Genomic DNA, 26,194 nt, shown 5'->3' with positions numbered 1-26,194 from the left:
CAAAATTGTGCCACCAGCATCCATTCCTGTACTGATACATTTATTTTGAAATACCCATTTATATTTCTAAATCCCCTCATGGCTTCACCTACATTACTTCTGCAAATTTCTCAAGTCCTACTTCCCAGAATGTAGCAACCATTCTTCCAATTGAACTCGATTGTGCATTACCCCCAACTGCCACCTCTCATCCTTCCACTTCTTCACTGGCCGCTGAGAATGCAGCAATTGCAGCCCTGAACTCTGGAAATTTCTGCCTTACAACATCTCTCTCTGCTTTCAACAATCTCCTCATCACCCATCTCTTCGATCATGGCTTCAGTCCCCTCCTCTGATTTTTTTCTGACTACTGCTTGGTCTTCACGCCCTATCCCTTCCCCACCCCTGCTTTTTGAAATAATCTTATTATTATTTTGAAATAATAACATTAAAGCCACTAAGTAGGTGCAAGGTGTCATTGCTGCTGTAAGAAACAGATACACCTGCTACTAAAACTATTCTAAATGCTCGGAACAGATTTGCAGAAATTTGAAAAAGTATTCATTCACCTAACATGTTTTTGCTGTTGAAATAGAAATGCATGCCATCTCAATCTCCTTTGATTTCTCTTTACTATTAATAATTTACGCTGGGAAATTAATGAGAGGAAAGGGCTAGGAGAATGTCAAGATAAGACTAGTACTAGAACAGAAAGGTAGGCTTACAAAAGAAAAGGTGACTGAAAATGCCCCAGTATTAATGTGTCAAGTTTGCTCAGCTAGGCTCTGTCATGTTGGGGATGTTGAAAAAAGAGAAAGATATTTGAAACTTCAAATAATAAACAAGATAGGTGTGTCAAATAGAAATGGGGGAAAAAAATCAAAAGGACATTAAGATGTTTCTTTTTTATGTAAATGATGTTTTGGATATTTAATTTGTGACTCACGGGTAAAACTACAATAGCAAAACTATTCCTATTTCAGTAACTTTATTATTGTAATATTTTCAGTGTCACAGTGCTTGGGCTGAAAGCACGCAAAACTAGCTTGCCTCAGGGAGAGTTGCGTTTCCTTGAATGTGCCAGCAGCCTAAGGATTGGGTCTATTGGTTGGCATGAATCAACAATACATATCAGTCAACTTACAACTACTTAGCATTTAACACAAAAATAAATCTGACTGCTTGAAAATTTATCACAAGTAAATTATTCCAGCAATATACTCAGAAAACTAGCCTCCAATTTATTCATTCAATCTCACTAAGTTCTGCCAATTTTACAAATTTATCTCATTTTTTGATTGTATTTGTTTCATTTTTAATTCCATCAGCTTTGTGTTTTTATTTAGTAGATCAATGATTTTTTTTCTAATAATCAGACTTTTATTTAAATCAAATCATTCCTCATATTTATACAAGACATTCAAAAAAGACTTCTACCCAAGACATGAAAATACAACAGTTATTAATTATGGCGTTGCACATTCCCATTAAAGTTTGTTTCCAATGATACAGTAAACAAACAAACATGCAATTTAGCCAGATTTCCTTGTGTGAGCAAGCATTATTCATGCCTGTAACCAAAGATGCCCAGAATTGACTATTTTTATGCAGTTGGCATATAGTATTTCATTAAAAGCTTCAATGCAACTAACTCAACAGTTAACTAATTGAAAATTGCCAATTGGATAGCATGATAAAAACAGCAAGTTGCATTCCTGCAACTGGTGAATAATTACTCCTCCATGTGTCTGCAAAAAAACTGTAATGCTTAAACCTTTCACAGTCCACAGTTGGACTTGAATTTCAGGCATTCCCTGTCACTTCAGTTCCCATCTTCCTGTGCCTGAATAAGTGCAGCTGAAATCTTGAGGCAACATGCAAAGTAGGAATGCTTTACAACCTGCTATCCATTGAACTAGATATCATAGCCCACTCCCCCTTATAGTGTATTTGTATTCAGAATTTCACTAATCAGATAGCAATTTTATCATAAACATGAATGTCATTCCATTCATGCATGATAAGCGGGTTAAGGCACTGGATATATTCTCCCTTATTCATTTCCCCCACCCCTTGCCAACCCCCAAACCTCAATGAAGGTTCATTAATCAGGTTCACTACAAAAATGGTTCACTTTACCGGGTGTTTGCCTGTGATGCCTTATGCTGGTGCTTAGCACCACTCAAGGACAAAAATTGTCCTCACCTCCCCTCTTACAGTCGTGCCACACCTTGTTTTAGTGATCAGATAACCATTCTAGATTCTACTTTTGCTCTGTAACTAGCCAACTTGGTTTTTCCCTCTTGTAGATCACTCTCTAGTTTTCCTATTCTTTCTGTTTGTAGGAAGACTGAGAACATTGCAGTGCTTCAAAACATAACCCAGCTTCCAACATTGTTTTTAAATGTATTTAGTATTGAAGTGGTGGGCTTTCTGTATGAACTAACGTGTAAATAAATAGTTGTTTGGTTGTACAGAACTGGAGTATTGCTGAGAAAAGGAGACAATTTTTGCCAAAGCTTTTTGTCTTGCACTCATCGGGACAATTTGCAGGAACAACGAATGTAAAGGGAACCATTTTTACAGTATGAAAACAGAGCACTGATTGGCTGGCAAGTGGACTCTGATTGGCAGAGGCGTTGCCATGGAGAATGCACCAGTTGATGGTGACTGAGTTAACTGCCAAGCATTATTTGAAATTTAAACCAAGCAGCTTGACTCTGATTCCTCATGGCAATGCCTTGACCAATGAACCAGCGAATGTCTATCACTTATTTTGTTTAGCTGAACCAGGCACATTGTGTGTACATGCTTTTTCTGTCTGCCAAGACAGGCCCAGAGTGATATATGTAGCTTCCAGTTCACACAATTGTGCTACACTGCATGCCCGACTGACAATCTTAAATTAGTCGTCAGTGTAATTCTTAGCGCACTAAGGATTATTCAGCAAACATTGTCCAATCACGGAATCACCTCTAATGTTGGACACTGTATTTCGAGTTTGCAAGCACAGGCTGGTTGGGTACAGTCTGTACCTTGACCATTGTGAACAGCGAAAGGGACATGCTGTTTGATACGATCTTTGGGATATACATCCGACATACCTGGCATCACACTGGTGCGGAAATTAAATGCCACATTACTAATTTGCCTTGATAGCAGCATCCTGTTAGTGGCAAATACCACTCATGTTGCTATTGCATAGTAGCAGCATGAAACAGCTAGCTTCACCTATTGCTCAAATTTTTGACAGCCCTTGCCCTTCCAGGATAATCTGAAGTAGACTGGGCACTTTTCAGAGCCAAAAGTGATGGCCTTAGGCCTGTTCATGAGTTTGCGTGATATACAGTGTAAAATGATCTGATCAGGGTAGCCATTATCCCACAGAATACCTTTGATATGCCCTAGCTCAACATCAAGCTTGTATGGTGAGCAAATGGCTCAGGCCCTGTTTACAAGGTTGCCGATAAGGGCAATTTTATAGTGCATGGAACTGTACAAATCCTAGTGCATATATTGACCACTGAAGGTAGGCTTGCAGTAGACTGTGGTAGAGGGGTTCCTGGCAGATTTCTCAACTAGTACATCAACAAAAGGGAGTTCAATTGAGCACAGGATGGAGCCCATTAAGACACGTAAGGAAATTATTACATATCGCTGCAGTTTTAAAAATATCAAATGTATCATCCACATATTGGAAATACGCAAGGGATAGCAGGTTAGGTGTCATTCCATTGAAGATATATTTCTCATGGAACCCAACAAAGATGTTTACAAGAGCTGGGCCTAGAATGGGGATCCCATGGCAACACCATCTATCTGGGCATTTATGGTGTCGTTAAAACTGAACTCCACTGCACGAGTTGCCGATTTCGTAAGTTCGATGAATACTGATTCATGCAATGATGAGTATTTTGAGACACTATGGCCCTCTGGTGGATGGTCAGCACTTATTGTATCTCCTGGTGGCTTTTCAACTAAGTGGGGCATCATCCTCATTTTTTTCTGGACCAATATGGGGAGTTTCCTGGTCCACATTTAAATTTACCATAAAGCTACCAGCCAGCCCAATCAATCGCTTCCTAGCTGGGACCTTTGGCCTTTTGAGGGGCCACTCTCCTATCTTGTTCCATGTCCCCTGGAACGCTTCTGCCCTCAAGTGGAGGTGCAGCTTCAGTTACATACCCTTGTGGCATTTTGGACTAGGGGAGGCATCTAACTCCCTATCTGCTCATCAGTTTGGAAACTCCTTTGGTCCCTAGTTAATATCGGAAAGGAGGTTTCTGCTAGCCATACTTCAGGCAAGTCTTACCCTTTTCCTTTCTGGGCTTAATAACCTGCCGTTCCTCAGGCTCTTTGGCTATGTGGGGCATCTCCCTCATTATTGCTTTGCCTGCTCTAGGGCTTCTCTAGTCCCTATTTAATTCTGGGATACTTGGAGAATCTATTTCAGATTCTAGTGGCCATTTCCAGACATCTTAATTTTACTGGACGGGCAGCAGCCTTGTTCAAGATCTATGGTTGCTATTTAATCTTTTTGGGCCTCGGGACCTTCCCCAACTTTCTGTACTTCTGCAGATCTCTGCTGGTTGGCAGTGGCCTCTTTTCTTTTGCTGGCTAGCACCTTGCTGCCAAGGAGGAAATTGATTCCTGCTACTGGTAGTTTAGGCATAATTCCTATTTTAACAGAGCCTGAAACAAGGCCACACTTTAGGTGGACCTTATGGAGGGGGGCAAACACATATCCTCCTCCCACTCCATTCATCAGTGCTTTGGCTTTCAGGGAGGATTTGGGGGGGGGAGGGGTAGGGTTAAGTTTCCCTCCAAAAGGGCAAAACTCCAGAAGCTCCCTGGGAGTTTGTATGGTTCCAACACACATAGGCCATGCCCTCCAAAGGGTAAGTTTCTAGAGCGAGAGTCTCTACCTGCTCTGCTGCATTACCCATTGGGGCATCCTTCAGGGTCTAACTCATGTGAAGCCCTGCCAGGCCATCTGGCTTGCCGTGCAATCTCCAGCGTTCAGATCTGAAATGGCCTATTTTGATGCAATGAGAACATAACGGCCTCAGGAATTCACCTTTCGGGCTGCAAGAGGGCTTCTAGCACTCATTTTTGTTTTTACTTTTCTGGGTGAGGGGCCTTTCCTGTCTAAATCACCCTGCTTATCTTTGCAAGGCTCATGGTATGGTTTGGAAAGGGTCTGCCTGAGTTTCCAAGCCTATGGGTGAGATCACAGCTGTTTGCTGTGACTGCTGCATCACTGGCTGTGAGGGCTCTCTGCTCCTCCAAGTGCATTCACAGGCTGGAGGGTAGGCGACTTTTGAATTCCTCCAACAGGACGAACTCATAGGTGTGTGGGATTATTAAGAATCTCATCCATCAGACGAACATTATTTGCTTCAGCCATTCAAACTCCATTTAGGTTTGTGTGGGCTTGTAATGAGCTCTCCAGAGTTGCTGATGATAGGCCTCTGGGACTAACTCATAGACACTTAGAATGGCAAACTCGGTCCACTCATAATTCAGGGACACATCCAGAGGCAGCACGGAATAGACCTCTTGGGCTCTCCTTGGCAGCTGCTCTTGAATTAAAAATGTCCGGAAATCCGAGGGCCATTTTAGCTTTCCTGCTATTTTCTCAAAAATGCCAAAAACTGACTCGACATCGCTCTCTTCGAACTTGGGAATTAATCTAACACACTTGAGGGCCTCAGAGTATGGCTCTGACTTAGAGGGATAGGGCATGCTATCGGATAGAGAGGGGTTCTCCCTTGCCACTTCCAATTGCCCAGTCTCTCTTTCCCTTTGAGTTATTAGCTCCATTTCTAATTTTTGGAGCTGGAATTCTCTTTCCCTTTCTTGTTCCCTTGCTCTCTCACTTTCTCTATTTTCTGAGCTTCCCTCTCTCTTTCTTTCCCTCTCCTGAAATTCTAGCTGTAGCCTAAGCTTTTCCAGCTCATTGGCTGGAGGGAGGGGATTGAGAGTCATGATTGAGCAAATGTTCTACCAACAACTGGATCAGTTCACCTGTTTTAATTTTGCTGGACAGTTTTAACTGTGCCTCTGTAGCTACAGCTTTCAATTGTTTTGTGCTAAGGGCCGCTAAAATTTCACTGTTTAAATTCCCTAGCTGAACAAACATCTGGGCATCAAGCTCTGCCATTTTCTTAGTGTTAGGGAAAAGGAATTTGCTGTAGTAAGTTACTTTGTATTTTAAAATTCGTTCCAGCCACCGAGTTTTCCTCATAGTTTCCAACTGGCTCTTATATATCAGATTTGGTATGTCTCTCAACAAGTACCCTGGTCAAACTCAAATTGTGTTTCCCCAGACTTGAGCTCCCAATTTCTGTTACGGGCAGGACGGGGTTTAATTGAAACAGCCCTGATCTCTCCTCTCACCTCCCATCTGTAAACAGAAGGGTGCTTTTTGAATTTTGATTTCTCCCTTTATAAGTTGGTGGCATATTTTCCCAAGCTCTCAGTTTTGGTGTGATCCAATTCTCTATTAATAACCTCACAGCAAACTCAAGCTAGGAAGGCCTAAAAGGGTTAGTTTATTTTATACATGCTCAAAACATGGAAGCAGGTGTCGCTGCGTAGCCCCCAATATATTTATACAGTAAAAGAAGGGAAAGGGGAGGAGGTACAGGACAAAGACTACAGGAAAGATGAGAATTATTGTTTCACATGAGTTCGGAGTTCAGAATCAAAGTGCAACGGCGTATACTTTTAGAGTTGGCAGGTTGAAAACTGATGCTGGATAATTCACTTTTCCAGAGGAGATGGCTTCCATGATGAGATGGGACCGTAAGGAGATTGGTCTTGTATGCACATTCAAAAGTTCCAGTAGAAAACAGTGTAGGTGGGGAGCCAGATATTCAAAAGCCTTGACAGAGTCCTTTTTCTGCTGCTGCCTGCTAGATGGAAAATGGCAGTAAGTTTTTTTCAGCTCCACAAGGCAATATTCCAGGTTCTGGCAGCTTTGGTGGGGTAGAGGGGTTGGGGGGAGGGGGGTGTCACGTGACATGACTTCCACTTCCATCTTGGGTTTGATAAAGGATGCACATTCCATGTCTAGGTTCTTGAGACGGCTAATGTTTCAGCCATTAATAAGTTCAACAGAAATTTCAGGGTCCTTTTGTCCTCGCAGACAGATTGTCTCCACTGGCCAGGGCCTGGCCTTAGAAATGTAAAGGGCCTTTGTACAATCCCTTGGGGTTTGATCTCTGCAGTCACAGGAGGACATTAATGCCTCTTTAGAGATAACAAGGTTGCTGCTGTTCTGAAGGCCAGAAATTCCTTTTTCTGTGTGTGTCATAGCCAGTCATGGCTTCAGTCATTTTAAAGCTTTTGTTCAATTTTAAAGATTTTATAAACAATCCATGCTGATAATTATATGTTTTATAAAAATATAGAGTGAGGTCTTAGCCCCCTGACAACATAAAGGCATCAGAGCTGAGCCTGACCCCATACTCATCCATCCACACACACATTGCTCCTCAGTAACCACTGCTAGAATCAGAAGCAGTAACTAGAATTAACCCGAACTTACAGTTATCATCCAAAACTCCCTCTCTTTACTATATCCCTCCACATGTGAAAAAGCTTCCTTAAAACTTACTGCTTTAAATACAATTGCAACCACTTCCCTAATTCTCCTCCTCTTCATGCAGAGGTCCAACCTTGAACTGTGAAGCAACTAGAGATGTGTTGCCATGTTCAAAGCACCATATAAACGTAAGCTATTGTTGAACAATGCGACAGGGTGGAAAATGAGCCCCAGAACCAAAATCCAATTACAAAGCCCCAGCCAGAATCAACTAACTCAGTACATACCAGAGAACTGAAGCTGGAATTTGCATCTGTAAGGCTGAATCATACATCATGTGATCCATTTACCTGCTGAAACACTTATGGAAAGCATTTCAATGCTTTTACTTTGCATCCTTTCAGTGAGTGGTTTGGTTTAGATGACTTGTTGGGAGTTTGGGATGAGATATTTATTCCCTCAGCAGCTCACTGAAAATTATGGATTGCTTTCTGCACAAGCAAATGTCATCCTTTATGATGAAACATTGTTAATCAATTGGAGTACATAAGAAATTACAATTAATAATGCTCTTGGGCTATTTAAAAAAAGTCACTGCTGAATAGGCATTATACTTTATCGTAATGATTGTGATCCCCTAGTTTACTATAAGATCAAACACCTGTTTAGACCATCATTCCCGTCATTTAGATCTTGACAATGTTACATTTTTAAAAATATTAACTTACATATTAAAATCAGTTCTTATCTTCCACTATTGAAAATTTTATTCAAAGTTTGATGTTGTATAACCCATCAACTTTTCTCCCCCATTTTTTAGAACAGCAATTTTGTTTCAAATCAATTTTAAAATTATTACACCGTGCCAAACTATTATATTTTGACAAATAAGATAGCAGCTGTAAGTTTTGTACTTAACTGCCATACATCATAAAAGTCATTGCCATAAACATACAAACACAAATGAGGGAATAGATTCCACTCTGTAAATAATTATAAGCAAGGCCTCTACAATGTGGAAAACTCATTTGTTACATCATTTCTTTGTATCAAACAGCTTATTTACATTTCAGATTACATTTTTCATGAAACACTGAGATCTATCAGCACTAAGAGTCTGAAATAATGAGGGAGAAAGACTTTTAATAACACATCAGGTCTGCATTACTTCCGTGTCAAAAAGAAAGGTTTCTTCTGTAGTGATGGCTCATTTATTCTGCCCATAAATGAGAAGCAAAGATGAAACTGATGAACTTTTACTGCCCATTTGTCTTTAGCAGACAATTAAGACTGAGGAGATCAAAATGGATTATCATACCACGCAGACAACCAGCCTAGCAGTCATACATCTCCGAGGCCACAGATTTGTGACTCCCTTTCATCCCTCCCCTTTCTTCTTATGCTTTTTCCTCTCTAAAGGCAGCAATAGCTTTGTGGCTCAAGGGAAGCCAAAAGCCTGGCCATCATTAGTCAGTCACAGATGCCGAAGTAACATGCTTTTTCTATTTCTAAAGGATCGAGCCACAATAATTTGTGACAGAGTCCCCCGCAGTAGTATAAAGACCTTCAGGAATAAAATTTCACTGGTAGTAGCAGCACCAACAAAAGCCTCTGATCCACTGCAATGACTGCAGTACATCTAAAATTTATTTTACCCACAAACAAGCAGACACATTCAGATTCGGTAGTCTTCCTTTCAAGCAATACATTTTAAAAATCATTTTTCTTTTGGCAGTTACAAGACTGGAGTCAGTGTAAAGTTTGCTTCTATCAGACAAACCAGCAAATAGGCTCTTCTTGCTGACAAAAAGGCCACCATTTTCCAATTAAGTGCAAAACTACACCAAACATTTGTACAAAGGAAAGACTTAAATGGCAATTGAGCTATATACATCTTTATTAAAGAGGATGCAAATTATTTGAGTCATTAATTCAGAAAAATATTAAATTGATATTAACAATATTAAATTGTTTTTGAATAGATACCAAAAATAAGAAAACAATAATGGGGCTTTTTTAAAAAATCTTCCAGATTTACTTATTAATAAAGAGCTATATGTGCCCAAGATGATTTACAGAACAGCAATCACATTGAAAGCTTCAGATGACATCATAAGGTCAAATAAGCTCAAGGAGTTTAAAACCACTGTCTAAACCCCCAGATGAGAAATCACTCCCGTTCATTCATTCATTATTTTTGATAATGTATATACTGTGATACTGATGGGAAAATTTTACTGCTGATGCCAAGCTCCGGGCAAAAAAAAATCACAAATAGCTGTTTATTTTTAATTTGTCAATTTGTAAAAATGAAGATTTGCTTTTGAAAATTCATATAATATCTGCTTTAGTCTTATAAATGTTACTGTTGCAGTAAATTCTCTCATTTTGCTAATGTTAATTCAATTATTGAGATTTTTATTAAAGGTTTGTTAAAGATGAAAATACAGAATCACAGACCCATCACAATGCAGGAGACCATTCGGCCCATCATGTCTGCACCAGCTCTACATATGAGCAATTCACTTAGTACCATTCTGCAGACTTCTCCCCGAAACCCTGCATGTTGTTCCTTTTTGAATAACAGTCTAATTCCCTTTCAAATACTGCAATTAAAACTGCCTCCTCCACACTCTCACGCAATGCATTCCAGACTCTAACATCCACTGCTTGAAAAAGTTCTCTCATATTGCTTTTGCTTCTTTTGCCAATTACTTTGAATCTGTCCTCTCATGAGTGGGAACAATTTCTCCCTACCTTCTCTGTCCAGACCACTCATGATTTTGAATACCTCTATCAAATCTCCTCTCAACCTTCTCTTCTCCAAGGAAAACAGTCCTAATTTCTCCAATCTATTTTCATACCTGAAGTTCCTCATCCCTGAAGCCACTCTCATGAATCTTTTCTGCACTCTCTGCAATGCCTTCACATCCTTCCTAAAGTGTGGCACCCAGAACTGGATGCAATTCTCCAGCTGTGAGCAAACCAGCGTCCTCTACAAGTTCAATGTAACCTCCTTGCTCTTGTACTCAATGCCCCATTTATAAAGCCTAAGATACTTATGTTTTATTAATGGTTCTCTCAACCTGCCACCTTCAATAACTTATGCACATATACACCCAAGTCCCTCTGCTCCTGCACCCCCTTTAGAGTTGCAGCTTTTATTTTCAGTTGTCTTTCCATGTTCTCCCTAACCAAAATGAATCACTTGACATTTCTCAGCATTGAACTTCATCTGTCACCTGTCCACCCATTCCACCAATTTGACTATGTCCCTTTGAAGTTCTACACTATACATCTCAGCTCACAAAGCTTCTAAGTTTCGAATCATCCACAAATTTTGAAGTTGTGCTCTGTAGACCAAGGTCTAGGTCATTAATATATCGGGAAAAGCAAGGGTCCCAACACCGGGAAACTCCACTACAAACCTTCCTCCAGCCCGAAAAACATCCATTAACCACTACTTGCTGTTTTCTATCAGTCAACCAATTTCATATCCATGTTGCTACTTTCCCTTTTATTCCACGGGCTATAACTTTGTTCACAGGTCTGTTGTGCAGCACTGTATCAAATGTTTTTTGGCAGTCCATGTACACCACATCAAGAGCATTGCACTCATCAACCCTCTTTGTTATCTCTTCAAAAAACTCTAGCCAGTTAGTTAAACATGATTTTTCCTTAAGAAATCTATGTGAGCTTCCCTTAATGAATCCACATTTGTCCATTTGACCATTAATTTTGTCCCTAATTACTGTTTCTAGAAGTTTCCTCACCACCAAAGTTAAACTGACTGGCCAGTAGTTGCTGTGCTTATCTATAAACCATTTTTGAACAAGGTATGTCTGCAGTCCTCTGGCACCGCCCCTGAGTCTAAGGAAGACCGAAAAATTGTGGCCAGGTCCTCTGCAATTTCCACTCTCACTTCCCTCGGTATTCTTGCTGCATCCCATTTGGTCCTAGGGCCTTATTAATTTTAAGTGCAGATAGCCTATCCAATACTTCCTCCTCATCACTTGCGAACACTTCTAGTGTCTGAGGTGACATCATCTTCCTGGTTAAAGGTAGATGCAAAGAATCATATAATACTTCAGCTAAGCCCCCTGCCTCCATTTATAAATCTCATTTTTGGTCCTTAATTGGCACTACCCTTGCTTTTTACCACCCTTTTACTATTTATATGCCTATAGAAGGCTTTAGGATTCCCTTTTATGTTGGCTGCCAGTCTCTTTGCATACTCCCTCTTTGCTTCTCTTATTTGTTTTTTCACCTCCCCTCTGAACCTTCTATTTTCAGCCTGGTTCTCAATTGCACTTTCTACTTGACATCTGTCACATGTACACTTTTTCTTCTTTATCTTAATTTCTGTCTCTGGATTTCTCTGCCCTACCTTTCACTTTCAAAGGAATATAATTGACTGAGTCCGAATTCTCTCTTCTTTAAAGGTAGCCCATTGTTCAGTTACCATTTTCCTGCCAACCTTTGACACTAATTTATTTGGCCCAAATTCATTCTTATCCCACTGAAGTTGGCTTTCCCCCAGTCAATTATTCTTACTTTGGATTGTCCTTTGTCCTTTTCCATAGTCAGCCTAAACCTTACGATACAATGATTACTGTCCCATAAATGTTGTCCGACTGACACTTGAACTACTTGGCCAAGCTCATTCCCAAGAACTAGCAGTGCCTCCTTTTTCATTGGACTGGAAACATACTGCTATAGACGTTTTTCCTGAACACACTCAAGGAACTCTTGCCCCCCACTACCCCTCTGTCCTGTACATCACTGCTTTGCCAGTCTATATCTGGATAACTAAAGGCCCCCATTATAACTACTCCATAATTTTTGCACCTCTCTGAAATTTCCTTGCAAATTTGTTCCTGTACATCCTCCCCACTGGCTTGTGGCCTATAGACTGCACAGAGCAATGTAACTGCACTTTTTTTCTCCTTAGTTCTAGCCAAATAGATTCTGTCCTCTTTCTCCAGTACAGCAACGCTCTCCTTCATCATTACAGTCACCCCTCTCTTCGCCACTGTTAGTGAGAGCAGAATTCAATGCACCAGAGCCCTACAACTCCATCAGTCAACATGACGTCAGCAAAATCTAGCTAAATGTTATATACAATTGTAATAACCAAAAATTGGGCTCGAAATAAATACTTTTGGAAGAACATAAGATACATTTAAGAACATAAGAAATAGAAGGATCATACGGCCCCTCCAGCCTCCTCTGTCATTCAATATGATCATGCTGATCATCGGTCTTAACTACACTTTCTCGCCTACTCCCCATATCCCTCGATTCCCTGAGGAGCCAAAAATCTGTCTATCTCAACGTTAAATATATTCAACAATGGAGTATCCGCAACTCTCCAAGGTACAGAATTCTAAAGATTCACAGCCCTTTGAATAAAGAAATTTCTTCTCACCTCAAATGACTGGCCCTTTGCACTGAGACTCTGCCTACATGTTCTAGGGGAACCTCTCCTTTCAGTGTCTACCCTATCATGTGCCTTCAGAATCTTGTATGTTTCAATCACTTCTCGTTCTTCTAAGCTCCAGGGAGCATAGGCCCAATTTACTCAGCGACTCATCACAGGACAACCGTCTAATCCCAGAAACTAGAATGGTAAACCTTCTCTGCAATATCTTCAATACAAATATATCCTTCCTTAAATACGAAGACTAAAACTGCACGCAGTACTCCTGATGCAGTCTCACCACAGCCCTGTACAATTGTAGCAATACTTCCTTATTCTTGTGCTTTGCAAAAAAGGTCAATATGCTTTTTGCCTTCTTAATTGCTTGCTGTACCTCCATGCTAACTTTCCATGTTCCTAGTACGAGTACACCCAAGGTCTTCTGAGCATTAACAAGTTTTTAAAATATTCTACATTTCTATTCTTACTGTCAGTCAATAGCCTCACACTTTCCAACATTATACTCCGTCTGCCACCTTGTTCCCTACTTACTTAATCTGTCTAAATCTCTTTGCAAGAAGGGAAACAGAAAGCACTGAAGGTGAGCAAGAGTCATTGACCTGACTGTTTCTCTCCACAGATGCCTAACCTGCTTAGTATTTCTAGCATATTCTGTTTTTATTTCAGATCTCCAGCATCTGCAGTATTTTGCATTTGTTTATATTTCTGCAGCCACTTTTGTGTCCTCCTCACAGCTTACATTTCCACTTAACTTTGTATCATCAGGAAGCTTGGATAAATTACCCTCTGTCTCTTCATCTACGTCATTAACATGTATTGTAAATAGCTGAATTCATAGCACTGATCCTTGTGGCACTCCATTAGTCACAGCCTACAAATTTGAAATGTCTCATTTATCCTTACTCTCTGCTTCGTGTCCGTTAACCAATCCTCTATCCATGCTAATATATTACCCCCACTTCAAGCCCTTATCTTGTATATTAACCTTTTGTGTGGCACCTTATCGAATGTCTTTTGGAAATCCAACTATGTTATATCTCCTGGTTCCCTTTTATCTACCCTACTAGTTACATCCTCAAAATACTAATACTAAGCATGATTTCCCCTTTGTAAAGCCATGCTGGCCTTGTCTGATCATACTATGTTTTTCTAAATGCATTGTTAAAACTTCCTTAATAATATATTCCAGCAGTTTCGAGATGACTAATGTCAGGTTAATGGGCCTGTAGCTCCTTGTTTTCTCTCTCACTCCTTATTGAATAGTGATATTACATTTGCAAACTTTCAATCTGCTGGGACCATTCTAGGATCTAGGGAATTTTGGAAAATCATAACCAGCATATCCACCATCTCTGCAGTTATCTCTGTTAGGACCCAGGGACACAGGCCATCAAGTCCTGGGGATTTGTTGAATTTAAGTCCCTTAAGTTTCTCCAATACTTTTTCTCTGCTGATAATATACTTAAGCTTCTTCTCTTCAGCCCCAATACTGCCTCATTGCTTAAAATGTTCCCATTGCCGAAAAGTTAAATGGGAAGGTGCACTACTTGTTATAAGAGCCACACAGACCAGAAAAGTCTGAAATCCAACCCTAGTTTAAGCTAAGTTAGTTGTAAGTAAGTCTAAACTATTTGCGATAGGAATGCTACTGTTCTGCTCAAAGCTAGAACTGACTGCCCCTAGATGGAGTGCATTGGAGGAGGACAGACTTAGCTTAATGTCCCTGCTCAATCTTTTTCTTGTCTTACATCTTAAAAACAGCCACTTCACTAAGGTGGCACACTAAGGACTATACTCCAACAAGAGGCAGCGCCTGCACCAAAAGGGTCAAAATGATTTGATTGGTGGCAGAGGGGATTGTTTGGGGAGAACTTCTGAATGTAAAGTTATTTATTGCTTTCAATGTCCATGATAAAATGAATTAGGAATAAATATTTAAAATACAGAACAGTGATCGAGATCTCACCCATTCTATCAAGGGAAGGCACTGAATCAGGCTCAGGCCATTTCTGCAAGGACGGTGGCGGATCAAAGAGCAAGAAACACAAGCGGCTCTCAGACGCCTCCTAGCAGTCATCACGAAAACATTCTAACACAGAGCAGGTCCCCAGTCCGCTCTCTGTCTTGGAGCTCTCGGGAGGAAGAGGAAAATAAATGGAAAGATTTGTCAAATTTTATGTTTCAAAGATACTTCACTTTGGTAGCATTTTACAGTACACTAACATTTTTGTACATTTATCACAATAGTGAATACAATAAACAGCATCTTTTCAGAACTGCTATCAAGAGAACTGGTTAGAGAAACTGTTCTACTGCAAGTCGCACAATCATGTATTAGGACTTCATAAATTTCACAAAGGCATTGTTTGCATCACATGTCACTGATGCTCTTTTATTTGAACTTCCAATTTGTCATTTAAACAGCTATTTGCCAGATAACAGGGACAAAAATTTTTTTGAAAAAGGCATTTCATCTGCTGTTCCTATATGGTAGCTTAGGGTTTAGCTCACAGAATTGCTTTGAAAAATTACCATGCTGGGTTACAAATTTTGCTTCCTACTGTATATCTTTTCAAACTGTCAATGTCATCATCATCTTCATCAGTGGCTCTTAATTATCACCCCCATCTCTTCCCCCAAAAATTCATTTGTCTCCTTCATTAAACTGAACAGCAGTGATATCTTGAGTGACTCTGAAATAAATTTTGCCATGTTAAAAAAAGTTAATTACGCATTCCAAACCTGGTCGCTGTAGTCCTCAGGGAATTGCCTCCGCACCTCAGGATCTGTAAATAATTGACAGATAATATTAATTGGCTTTGGATTAGCGAGCAAGCAGAGTATCACACATTAATATTTGATCAGAAGATGATAGGGACCTGGCAGGGGATCCAAGGGGCAGCTGAGGCTGTTATGTTGATTAGGGCCAGTGAGAACTGTTCAAGGCTTTCCCCTTTTCCCTCCTCCAGTTAGGAAAAAAGGAGAATATTTGGCGCACCCTTTAGCTTCAAGACAGTTTTCTGCCTTAACCTCCTACAAGCTGCAAATTGTCATCTAGATGTGTTGCCAGAATATCAGAAGGTCTTTCAAATTCCAGAGAGCCTGCTTTGATTGTGATTTTATTAGCTACCTAGTTTGGCTGACTACAGAGCATAATAAGATAAATGTCCCAAATTTAGGCTACATCTCTGCCAGCTACTGATGTTCTGCTACGAGCATCCAGCAGAGCATGCACAGTCTTATCAGAGATCAACTTATGAATAATAGGGGGACATGCAGAAGGGTCAATTTAATGCGTGGAATTCTTCCAAAAAATCCCCGATTCCAAACAGTTCCTTGAGGCTAATTAGAACAGTGCTGAACCTTTGTCAGCATGCATGACAACAGTATCAAAGATTTAAGGAGGGGAAAAAAAGGAATGCTGTACATACAGAACACTAAGTGACAGAAAATATTTCTTAAAACATACGCTTCAACTTGTTTTGTCAGATCTGTGCTGTCATTAGATTATGAGATGTAGTATATTGGCAGGGGATTGTCATGTACTTCTATTAGCCTCAATTACATGAATGCAGTTAATTGAGACAAAATTAGAATTAACTGCTGATCCAGATGAAACAGCATTGCACAGTAAAAACAATGATGATCACTAACATATTGATTCAGTCTTGTAACAACAACAAAGAAAATTCTCCATACTCCTGAGACAGAAAAAAACACATATTAGAATTAATTCATGTTAAAAAAAAGTTTTAAAAATTCCAGAGTAAAATTAGTTCAGAAGTCTCCTGCAGAACATATAGGCAAAGCACATCCTCCAGCTATAGGATGTATGCTTGCACGTAACAGAGCACTAGTATTGATGCCAGCAACTTTATGTAATTTGTGCTCAATTCATGCTCTGGTGTCCCTAGAGTACCGTAGCTGCTAGGTAAATGGGAAAAAATAGTGGAGCAAGTCAATTCAGACAAAGTTGATCCACATAATGATTTGATTTCCTGTGCTGAGAACATTATTGATTTTTGTGAACATACATCTTTAACCCTTTAGGCTTTATTCTATGCAAACATTGAAACTTGATATGACAAAAACATCTGTTTAAAAAAGTGTAAAGATCATAAACAAATCAAAGGTTCTGAAGGCATAATGGTAAAAATGCTTTAATTAGCAGAAAATAATGAACTGACTTAACATGTTCGTTGACAATAAATTGCAACTATTGACTAATCTGACCCCACATAACTGGTCACAATAAGGTGTGTTAGGCTATTTGGCTGCGTAGGGCAATCGCCACAGCTATGATTTAAATAGTTTGGAAATTATTCCTCAGAAGACTATTGCAACTACATCACTAACAAACCCCAATCAAGAAAACCTTCACTGAAATACATTTTAGGCTTCAGGTTACTAACTGGGGTAATTTAAATCTTGGCTTGAAATTGCGTTCCACGTGAGTCTGGGTTTGTTCAGCACAGCATTACCGTGATAATATGCAAGAGCCTAAATGCATATTTAACTAAGAAGTGGATCTAATTCTAAGATGGGTACAAGTTACAGAGTTTTTGATTCATTATATCAATCTAATATTCTAAAGCAAAAATAATTGGTTCGCATAAGCCTGGCTAATAGACTTTTCATGAAAAAATGAATGTTACATACTCATTGGAATCCAGAGCCCAGTGAATTCCACTGGCTATTTGTAATAATTTTATGACTCTCAAATTATTTTTAAGTTACTATTCCAGAATCAATCTGTCTAGAAAACTACTGCATTTGGTCACATTTTCATGTTTATATAATCAGGAAAATAAATGTGTTAACTGGATTTTATATTAATTATCCTGAACACCACCCTACCCCACCACTATTACACACACAATTCGCATGTACAGTTTTCCATTATTTTAATCTGCTCTTTTTACTTCTTTCTGATCAAATTATGGACAAATTTTCCTCAATTTATAGATCCACTGGTGTGGATTTGAATGGAATACTGCTAAGAAAAAGTATGTCCTCAGACCATGGAAATTTGATGCCTGAATCATAAAATCCTGTGTCATAAAATATGCTCTCGGAGCAAGGGTGCACTCTCCTCCCCATAATCAGAGCAAAAGGCAGACAGCAAGTTCGACAACTGAAAGATAACCAGCTCAACCACACAGCCTTGCTGTGGCGCAAGTCGAAGTTATTTTCACTGTCCTAATGAGTCACTATAGAGAACAACACATACCTTATACATGAATGTAACCACTAATTCACAATATATATGGCAAGACATATAAACAAATAAACCAATTTTCATGAATTTAATTACTATAGTCATTGAGTCTTTTTTTATATTTGCTGTTTAATGATCCAATGCCAATATGTGACCTGTAAAAGAACTAGTATTCCACCTATACATATTGTTAATGGTAACTGCAAAACTTTATAAGGAAAGGGAGTGGTCTTTGGATAGAAAACAACTACTCACATTAACTCAGATCATTACTTTAAAATTATGAAAGGATTTGATACAAGTAGACAGAGAACCTGTGGGGAACAGTTAAACTAGAGGTCATTAATATAAGACAGACAGCCACCAAGAAATCAAATAGGGCATTCAGAAGAACCATCTTTATCCAGAGAGTGATGAGAATGTGGAAGTCACTACCAGAAGGAGTAATTGTAGTGAATACTATAGATGCATTTAAGGGAAATAAAGGCGAAAAGGAATAAAGGGTTATGCTGATAGAGTTAGATGAGCAAGGATGGGAGAAGGCTTGAATGAAGCATAAACACCAGCATCGGTTGGATGGGCCAAATGGCCTTTTTCTCTACAGTACATTCTATGTAATTACTGTTAAAATGCCCTGACAAGGGTAAACAAGTTTTAAAACAGATTTTGCAACAATTTTATGCACAATTATATTGTCATTATGTCAAGTACGTCAACTTTTATGTGATTACATAATTGTGAAATATATAGTATACGGCATTTACCTTTCTAAATACTGTTTAAAATTCTCTCCATGCCTAGCTGCTCCCAAATTCTGTGATCTTTGGCTCCATGACTCTATGTGCTCTGGTTCCCCAGCTTCTATCACTGGTCGTTCCTCAAGCTACCTTTACTCAAAGAACCTCCTTCTCTGCCTTTCCACCTTCCACCCTGTCTTCAAAAATTTTTATTCCCTTCTCTTATATAGTGTTCTTGCTCCCTTCTCACCCTCTTCCTCTCACTTTTCCCCCTCACTCAGCATGTACTCATTGTCCACCACACTGCAAGCGTTCCAAGGAACATTTCCATACATGATGAATGCTACAGAATTGTAAGTTATAAATCAAGCTGAGTGGCCAAGCCACAACCATTCACAGACTTGGCAGTCTCTGGTCAAGTCCAATTCCCACAGGAAACTGACACATCTCTGTGTACTGGAGTTTTAAATACTGCCCAATGGGTCTCTCATGTTTTCACAAAAACTCATTAAAAATATTTGTACATTTATCCCAATAATTCAAGTTTTCCTTAAGTTGGAAAAAGAACGAAGTTTCAGAAATATTAACTTCATGCATACTGTAGTACAGTAGCAGATTGTTTGATTGAACTGCACCGCTTTTCAATGAAGCCACCAGGTGGAGCTTCCCACAAACGACAAAACCGAATGCTTATCTTGTTGGTCAAACCATAGGGCAATACAGGTGTTGAAAGCAAAAGAAAAGCGTGTAATTCACTCAGTGCACAATGCTGTTCCTGTCCACAAGAGATAAGTGTGTTAGTGGGGGTGGAATGTTATAATTTAAAACAATCTTCCAATCAAAAAAATTCCATGACAAAAACTATGAACTGGTGGCCAAATTAATGACACTGCACTTTTGGACAAACTGGAAAGGTTGCATCATAAAATAAACACACCAGTCAAATTACAACAAAGTAGTCCAAGGCTGAGCCAAATAGTTCACAGTTGCAGAAGTCATAAAACCACCAAGATTAGAATGAAAATGGAAATTTGATTGCATCCTTCCAGAACCCTACCATTTTCCCATTGCAGCATTTCGCTGTTTTTATTTTAATTGAGTGAAATGTTTTGGCCTCAACCACCATTATTGGAAACGCCCGACTACTTAAGAAATATTTTCTGTCATCTTCCTTAAATTTGCCCTTCACAACCTTCAAACCCGTACTCTCTTGTCCTGTTGCACTGATATAACCAAAAGTACTCTTTCAAATTTACAAGTACTTTCTCCATGAAGTATCTTATGTAGCTTATGTAACTCTACAAGAGTCCCTCTGGGACATATCTTCACAATTGAAGAACCTGTCAGTTTGTCTCCCGTAGCTCTTCCCTCAAACATGGAGGATCAGCCTGTCACAGTGGAATTTGTCACAAAGGAAATGAAAAAGGTACACATATAAAAAAGAGTCCTAACAAAAGGTCATCAACTTGCAACTGTGTTTCTCTCTCTTGTTTCTCTCTCTCCACAGATGTTGTCAGGCCTGCTGAGTATTTTCAGCATTTTTCCATTTTTATTACATATAAAATATTGTGTTTTTGAACATTCCCTTATAACATTCAAAGACTCATCACTTGTGAAATATGGCCTTGGGCAAGTAAAGGAAAAGGAGTGTTTAACGATATCGCTTTCATGTAAAATACTATACAGAGGATTCATTTGTATTTATTTAAATATATGTTCAATTTAAATCTAATTCACTCAGAGTTAGACAGCAAGTTGGATCAGAATACATACTGTTACGCTGTCTAATCTTGTGTGTTCCATTGGTGAAATAAGTGATGTAGAGTATATAGCTTATATACATAAATAAATCCCAATCTATTTGCACTGCAGGTTTGGAAGTTTTAATGCTGGAACATCACTCCATAATGGATAGACATTCCACTGAATAGAAAGCAGGCCAAGCGGTAAGATGCAAGGGGAAGAAAAGGGGTAGGAGTGACATCTGCAAATTGGCAGAACAGTGATAGTCAAGTGATTATCTCAAATTAAATTTCTCCCAAATAAGTAGGGTATTCCTTTAAAGGCAGCCAGATAATCATGTAAACATATGGACCAGCTACTGCTGCCATTTCAATTCAACACAGAATAAACGTAATGGGACGTTTAGCAGATGCATGGGTCATATATCCAAAAAAAAATCTGAAAAGTGGCTTCTGTTCAGGGGTATGTGCAAGGAGTTGTACACTTATACCTACATCAATATTAAACAATCAGATGGCATTCCTCTAGTACTTTCTTCCTGCAGTTGCAGGATTTTTTCGATAAAGCCTTGCACCTACCTATATATGTTTGGCGAACATTCCATCAACATTGTTGGGGAGTGAGCAAAGCAAATGATTCTTCTGTAGAGACCATAGGGATACTAATTCCACTCCCACCCAATGATCCAGAACAGAGCCCTAAAACAGAATCCCTCCACCGTAATGTTTGAATACAGAGCTTCACAGTGGAGTCATGTAACTTCATTACAAGGAGTCAACCAGAAAACAGCAAAGATGGGGAAAAAAAGCAGAAAAAAATGACAAGCGGAAACTGAAGTCAAAGAAAAATCACAACTTCCAAAAGCAAGGACACTGTGCCATTAGCTTCCAATATGCACTGGGCACTGTCATGGTGAGTTGTATAGACAACTAATCTACCGAAATAAAAACAGAAACTGCTGTATATACTCAACAGGACAGGCAGCATCTGTGGGAGAGAAGTTAGGTACTTTACAACCTTCCGAATTCAATATTACATTCAAGAATTTCAGATCATCAATTTCAGGTAATCCACTGCAGGTGGTTATCTGGTGGTCTACCACACCAGAATCCTTGATTCTAAAGCCTCTGGTAGAATGGCAGTTGTGATGTTAATATAGTTCTAGAAATTCTTAGTACTGCCCCTTCCTGTATAGAAACACAAATAAGGTTCCAGTTCCCAATGCAATCAATATTCATGCTATGCACAATAAATGTGATTTGTAAACAAAATCTTCACTGTATCAAGAGTAAAACATGCCTACGTTCCCAATTCTTTGAACATTTTCAGAACTGTGCTACTAAATTAAAGCCAGCAGACGAAAATTAAAAACCGCACACAAGTCAGACATCATCTTTTTAATAGTTGTCTGAATATGTAGAAAGATGCCAACTTCAGTTTTATTGGCTAACACGAGACATAAACACTATTGATTGGGCTTAAAAAGAATAAAAGTTTTTTATATATTTTAACGGGTTATGCAATGTGAATACCAAACATTTGACTTTTACTACCCAAGTGTCATAAAAATTCAGAAACTTCTGAAGCATGTAGCCAAGACTGCTGAAAAAGATTCTTTATTGAATCAGTATATAATCAGCTTTGTATGCAATTCTTTAGCAGCAACAGAACACTTTTCTTGCAAACAGCAGCAGCATGGAACATGTAAGAATCTGGCACCCTGTGGTTAAGCAAACTGTCTTAAAACTTTCTGCTTGGCAGGATTCCATGTGCGTGCCTGTGTGGTTTTACAAGTACTGTACTTTGTGCATTACACTATATCAGCTGTGTATTTCATTGAGTTTTAAATAGGCTGGTAATATTTTGAAGTCTTGCATGTCTTCATTTGGAAATGGTGATTATGGAAAACAACACATCATTCTTTAGTGTATTTAAATGTTATTCTTTGACTTTATTCAATGCAGTACAAATGCCAATGGTTTAAAATAAAATGCAAGAGACTGACCTGTGGCAGTGAGGAACATTGTGGACAACCATTTCTATAGGAAAGAATTATCATGGAAGATGAAAAAAATTCACTGCCAGGCATCCATTGGTTATCTACCAATAAGTGCACCAAATCTGAAGCTGCTTTTTTTAAAAGAGTGAAAACCCCATGTACTGATGTGCAATGAGTTTAAATCAGAACAAGTAAATTGAAGTCTTTACCGTTCTCAAGAATAGACGGTTCTCACATAGTTGTATCACTACAGAGGGAATTATGTCCAAACCCTGTGTTGGTTTGCAGCCATGTCAAACAACAGTAAACACGTGGTAAGTGTACGACAATTACTCCATGTGGCTGCCTTGTTGATGAAATGCACCAGGCATGAAACTAGTCCAGATTTTAGCTGTTGCTTATGTGAATGGGTTCTCAAATATATTTGTAGCCCCATGATCTGGAATTCCCTCCCTAAACCTTCCTCTCTTCCTTAACACCCTTTGACCAAGCTTTTGGTTACCCCATCCCCCAATATCTCCTTTGGCTCTGTCCCCATTTTTTTTCTTTATGTTTCTCTGAAGTACCTTAGGATATTTTTGCTATGTTAAAGGGAACTAACTAAATGCAAGCTGCTGACTTTGAAAGATCCTCCTCAATATTACAGCCAGTGAGCCACCTTTACCCAAACATTTGCATTAATAGTTAACTGTTGAGATTTTCTGCCACTTTTAGAGTTGTCTCCATAGTAAGAGGGTTTTATCAGTCAGATGATAGATTTTCTGATCACTTTCCTATAATATGGTACAGTACAAAATTACAGTAATTTCTTGAACTAGAAAGAATTCAGATACCAAATTATAAGTAACTTTGATAAAAGATTCCCCAACCTCCTACCACGTCATTTTCAGTTTTAATTAATATAATGTAAACTAAACACAGATTAGTCTGATACATTGCTGCTTAGATTCAATTCTACTCAAAATAGGGCATCAAATCATTTTCAGTACTTCAGATTGGATATTTTAAAAAATATCAACCTAAAAACATTTATAAATATTCAAAAGCAGCCAAAACTTACAATATAATATTCCCTCAGGTGAGGGAAAAAAGCTGAGCAATGGTAAAAAGGGGTACAGACAGTGACCAGAAGGACGAGAATTTATGGAAGTTTTTGTAAGAGATAACAAAGTAGGAATGCAGAGAAGTTTAGGGAATGCACTCCAGCTTGTGGGCCCAAGACAAGCAAAGCTCTGCTGCAGTAAGTGAAGCAAAAAAAGGTCAGAGGCACAAGAGTGTAACGTGCACACTATAACTTGGGGGTAATAAGGTTTCAGAGGGCAGGAAGAGGTGAGACCATGGAGGAATGTGCAGACGAAGATAGGACTTTTAAAACAAATTGCGATTTGAGAAACCAATGAAGTCTAATGCAAATTGGGGGATAACAGAAACAGGAGTCATTCATTCACTGAGATCATTGCTGATCTTTAGCTTGATTCTATTCACGTCTCTCATCCATATTTTTTATATCCTTGTCTAGCCAAAAGCTATCGATCTCAGTTAATAATTTCAAATCTGAGCTAGCTGTAATTGCTTTTTGCCAGAGAATTCCACGCTTTAACCACCCTTTAAGTGTAAAACTGATTCCTAAATTCTCTTCTGAATGGCCTGCCTAAAAGAAGGAAAGGGAGGGAGGGGAGCACATGGGCCCGAGGGGGAGCAGGGGGGAGGAAAGAAAAGAGAATAAAGGAGAGAAGAAAGGAAAGAGACACAGGAAGGGGGGGGAGAGGAAGACAAAGCGAGAGATCGCGCGAGAGCAAGAAATTGAGAGAGCGCGAGCAAGCAAGCGCGAGAGGGAGGTTGTGAGAGAGAGAGAGAAAGGTGGTCTGTGAGAAAGTGTTAGAAAGGGGAGAGAGGGAGTTAGAAAGGGGAGAGAGGGAGTTAGAAAGGGGAGAGAGGGAGTTAGAAAGGGGAGAGAGGGAGTTAGAAAGGGGAGAGAGGGAGTTAGAAAGGGGAGAGAGGGAGTTAGAAAGGGGAGAGAGGGAGTTAGAAAGGGGAGAGAGGGAGTTAGAAAGGGGAGAGAGGGTTAGAAAGGGGAGAGAGGGTTAGAAAGGGGAGAGAGGGTTAGAAAGGGGAGAGAGGGTTAGAAAGGGGAGAGAGGGTTAGAAAGGGGAGAGAGGGTTAGAAAGGGGAGAGAGGGTTAGAAAGGGGAGAGAGGGTTAGAAAGGGGAGAGAGGGTTAGAAAGGGGAGAGAGGGTTAGAAAGGAGAGAGAGAGTTAGAAAGGGGAGAGAAAGTTAGAAAGGCGAGAGAGAGTTAGAAAGGGGGTAGAGAGTTAGAAAGGGGGTAGAGAGTTAGAAAGGGGGTAGAGAGTTAGAAAGGAGAGAGAGAGTTAGAAAGGGGAGAGAAAGTAGAAAGGAGAAAAAGAGATAGGAAGAAAGGGAAGAGAAAGAGGAAGAATGCGGAGAGAGAGAGAGGGAGAAAGTGGGGGGAAGGGAGAGACAAAGTGTGGAGAGAAAGGTTGGAGAGAGGGGGGAAAAGGATTATGAGAGAACAAAACGGAATGGGAGAAAAGGGAGAGGGAGGGTGGATGTGGGACAGAGAAAGAAAGAGAGAAAAGAGAGAAAAAAGTGAGACAGATTAGATAGAGACTTGCATTTATATAGCACCTTTCAAGATCACAGGATTTCCCAAAGCACTTTACAGGCAATGAAGTACTTTAGAATTATGTTGTAATGTTGGAAACATCACAGCCAATTTGCACATAGCATTTCACACAAACAGCAACGTCATAATGATCAGATAGTCTGTTTTTTTTTAACTGATGTCGATTGAGGGATGAATATTAGCCAGGACACCAGTGATCAACCCACCTGCTCTTCAAAAAAAAAGTGCAATAGGATCTTTAAGTTCTACTTGTGACAGCCGATGAGGCTTTATATTTAAGGTCTCATGTGAAATATGGCACATCCAACAGTGCAGCACTCTCTCAGTAAAGTATTGCACCAAACTATAGAACAAGTTTTCATCTCCAATACTGCTGTTGAGAAAACCATGACTGGCACAGAAATTTTGAAACAGCATATCTGTCTGCAGGATCAGTATTAATACAAATTAATTACAGGACAGATATAGGTCATCCTGCCCAAAAGGACTATGCCAGTGTTTAAATGCCATATTAGCCTCCTCCTCCTACCCTCTTCATCTAACCTCATCAACATATCTTTCTATTCTTCTTCCCCTTGAGACATCAATGCTATTCATCTCAACAACCACCAGTGGTATTGGGTTCCTCATTCTAACCACCCTGGGCAAAGAAGTTTCTTCTGAATTCCCTGTTTGGTGACTATCTTATATTTACAGCCCTGAGTTCTGGTCTCGCCCACAAATCAAAACATCTTTGCTACATCTAGCTTATCAAGCCATTTCACAATCTTGAAAACCTCTATCAGGTAATTCCTCAACATTCCCTTTCCCCAGCCTGTTCAATCTTTCAATCTATTTGCTCAGTTAAATCCTGTTTGTTCCATGGTGCACCGGAAATTTCATGAG

General features: G+C 39.4%; 1 protein-coding gene across 8 annotated transcripts in view; it reads right to left on the bottom strand.

Moving 5' to 3' along the window:
• The window catches only part of LOC121281034 (DENN domain-containing protein 1A-like), a 607,528-nt gene that overhangs the window by 430,447 nt on the left and 150,887 nt on the right, over window positions 1-26,194 (bottom strand). For all 8 annotated transcript variants that reach the window (XM_041193614.1, XM_041193619.1, XM_041193616.1 and 5 more), the window contains one exon: window positions 15,711-15,754. In XM_041193614.1, the coding sequence (XP_041049548.1) occupies window positions 15,711-15,754 (44 nt within the window). The remainder of the gene's footprint in view (window positions 1-15,710; window positions 15,755-26,194) is intronic.

The sequence above is a fragment of the Carcharodon carcharias genome, chromosome 8 (genome assembly GCF_017639515.1).
Source record: "Carcharodon carcharias isolate sCarCar2 chromosome 8, sCarCar2.pri, whole genome shotgun sequence".
NCBI classification, from domain to species: Eukaryota; Metazoa; Chordata; class Chondrichthyes; order Lamniformes; family Lamnidae; genus Carcharodon; species Carcharodon carcharias.
The sequence above is the reverse complement of the archived record's forward strand: the minus strand, read 5'-3'. Positions and strand labels throughout refer to the sequence as shown.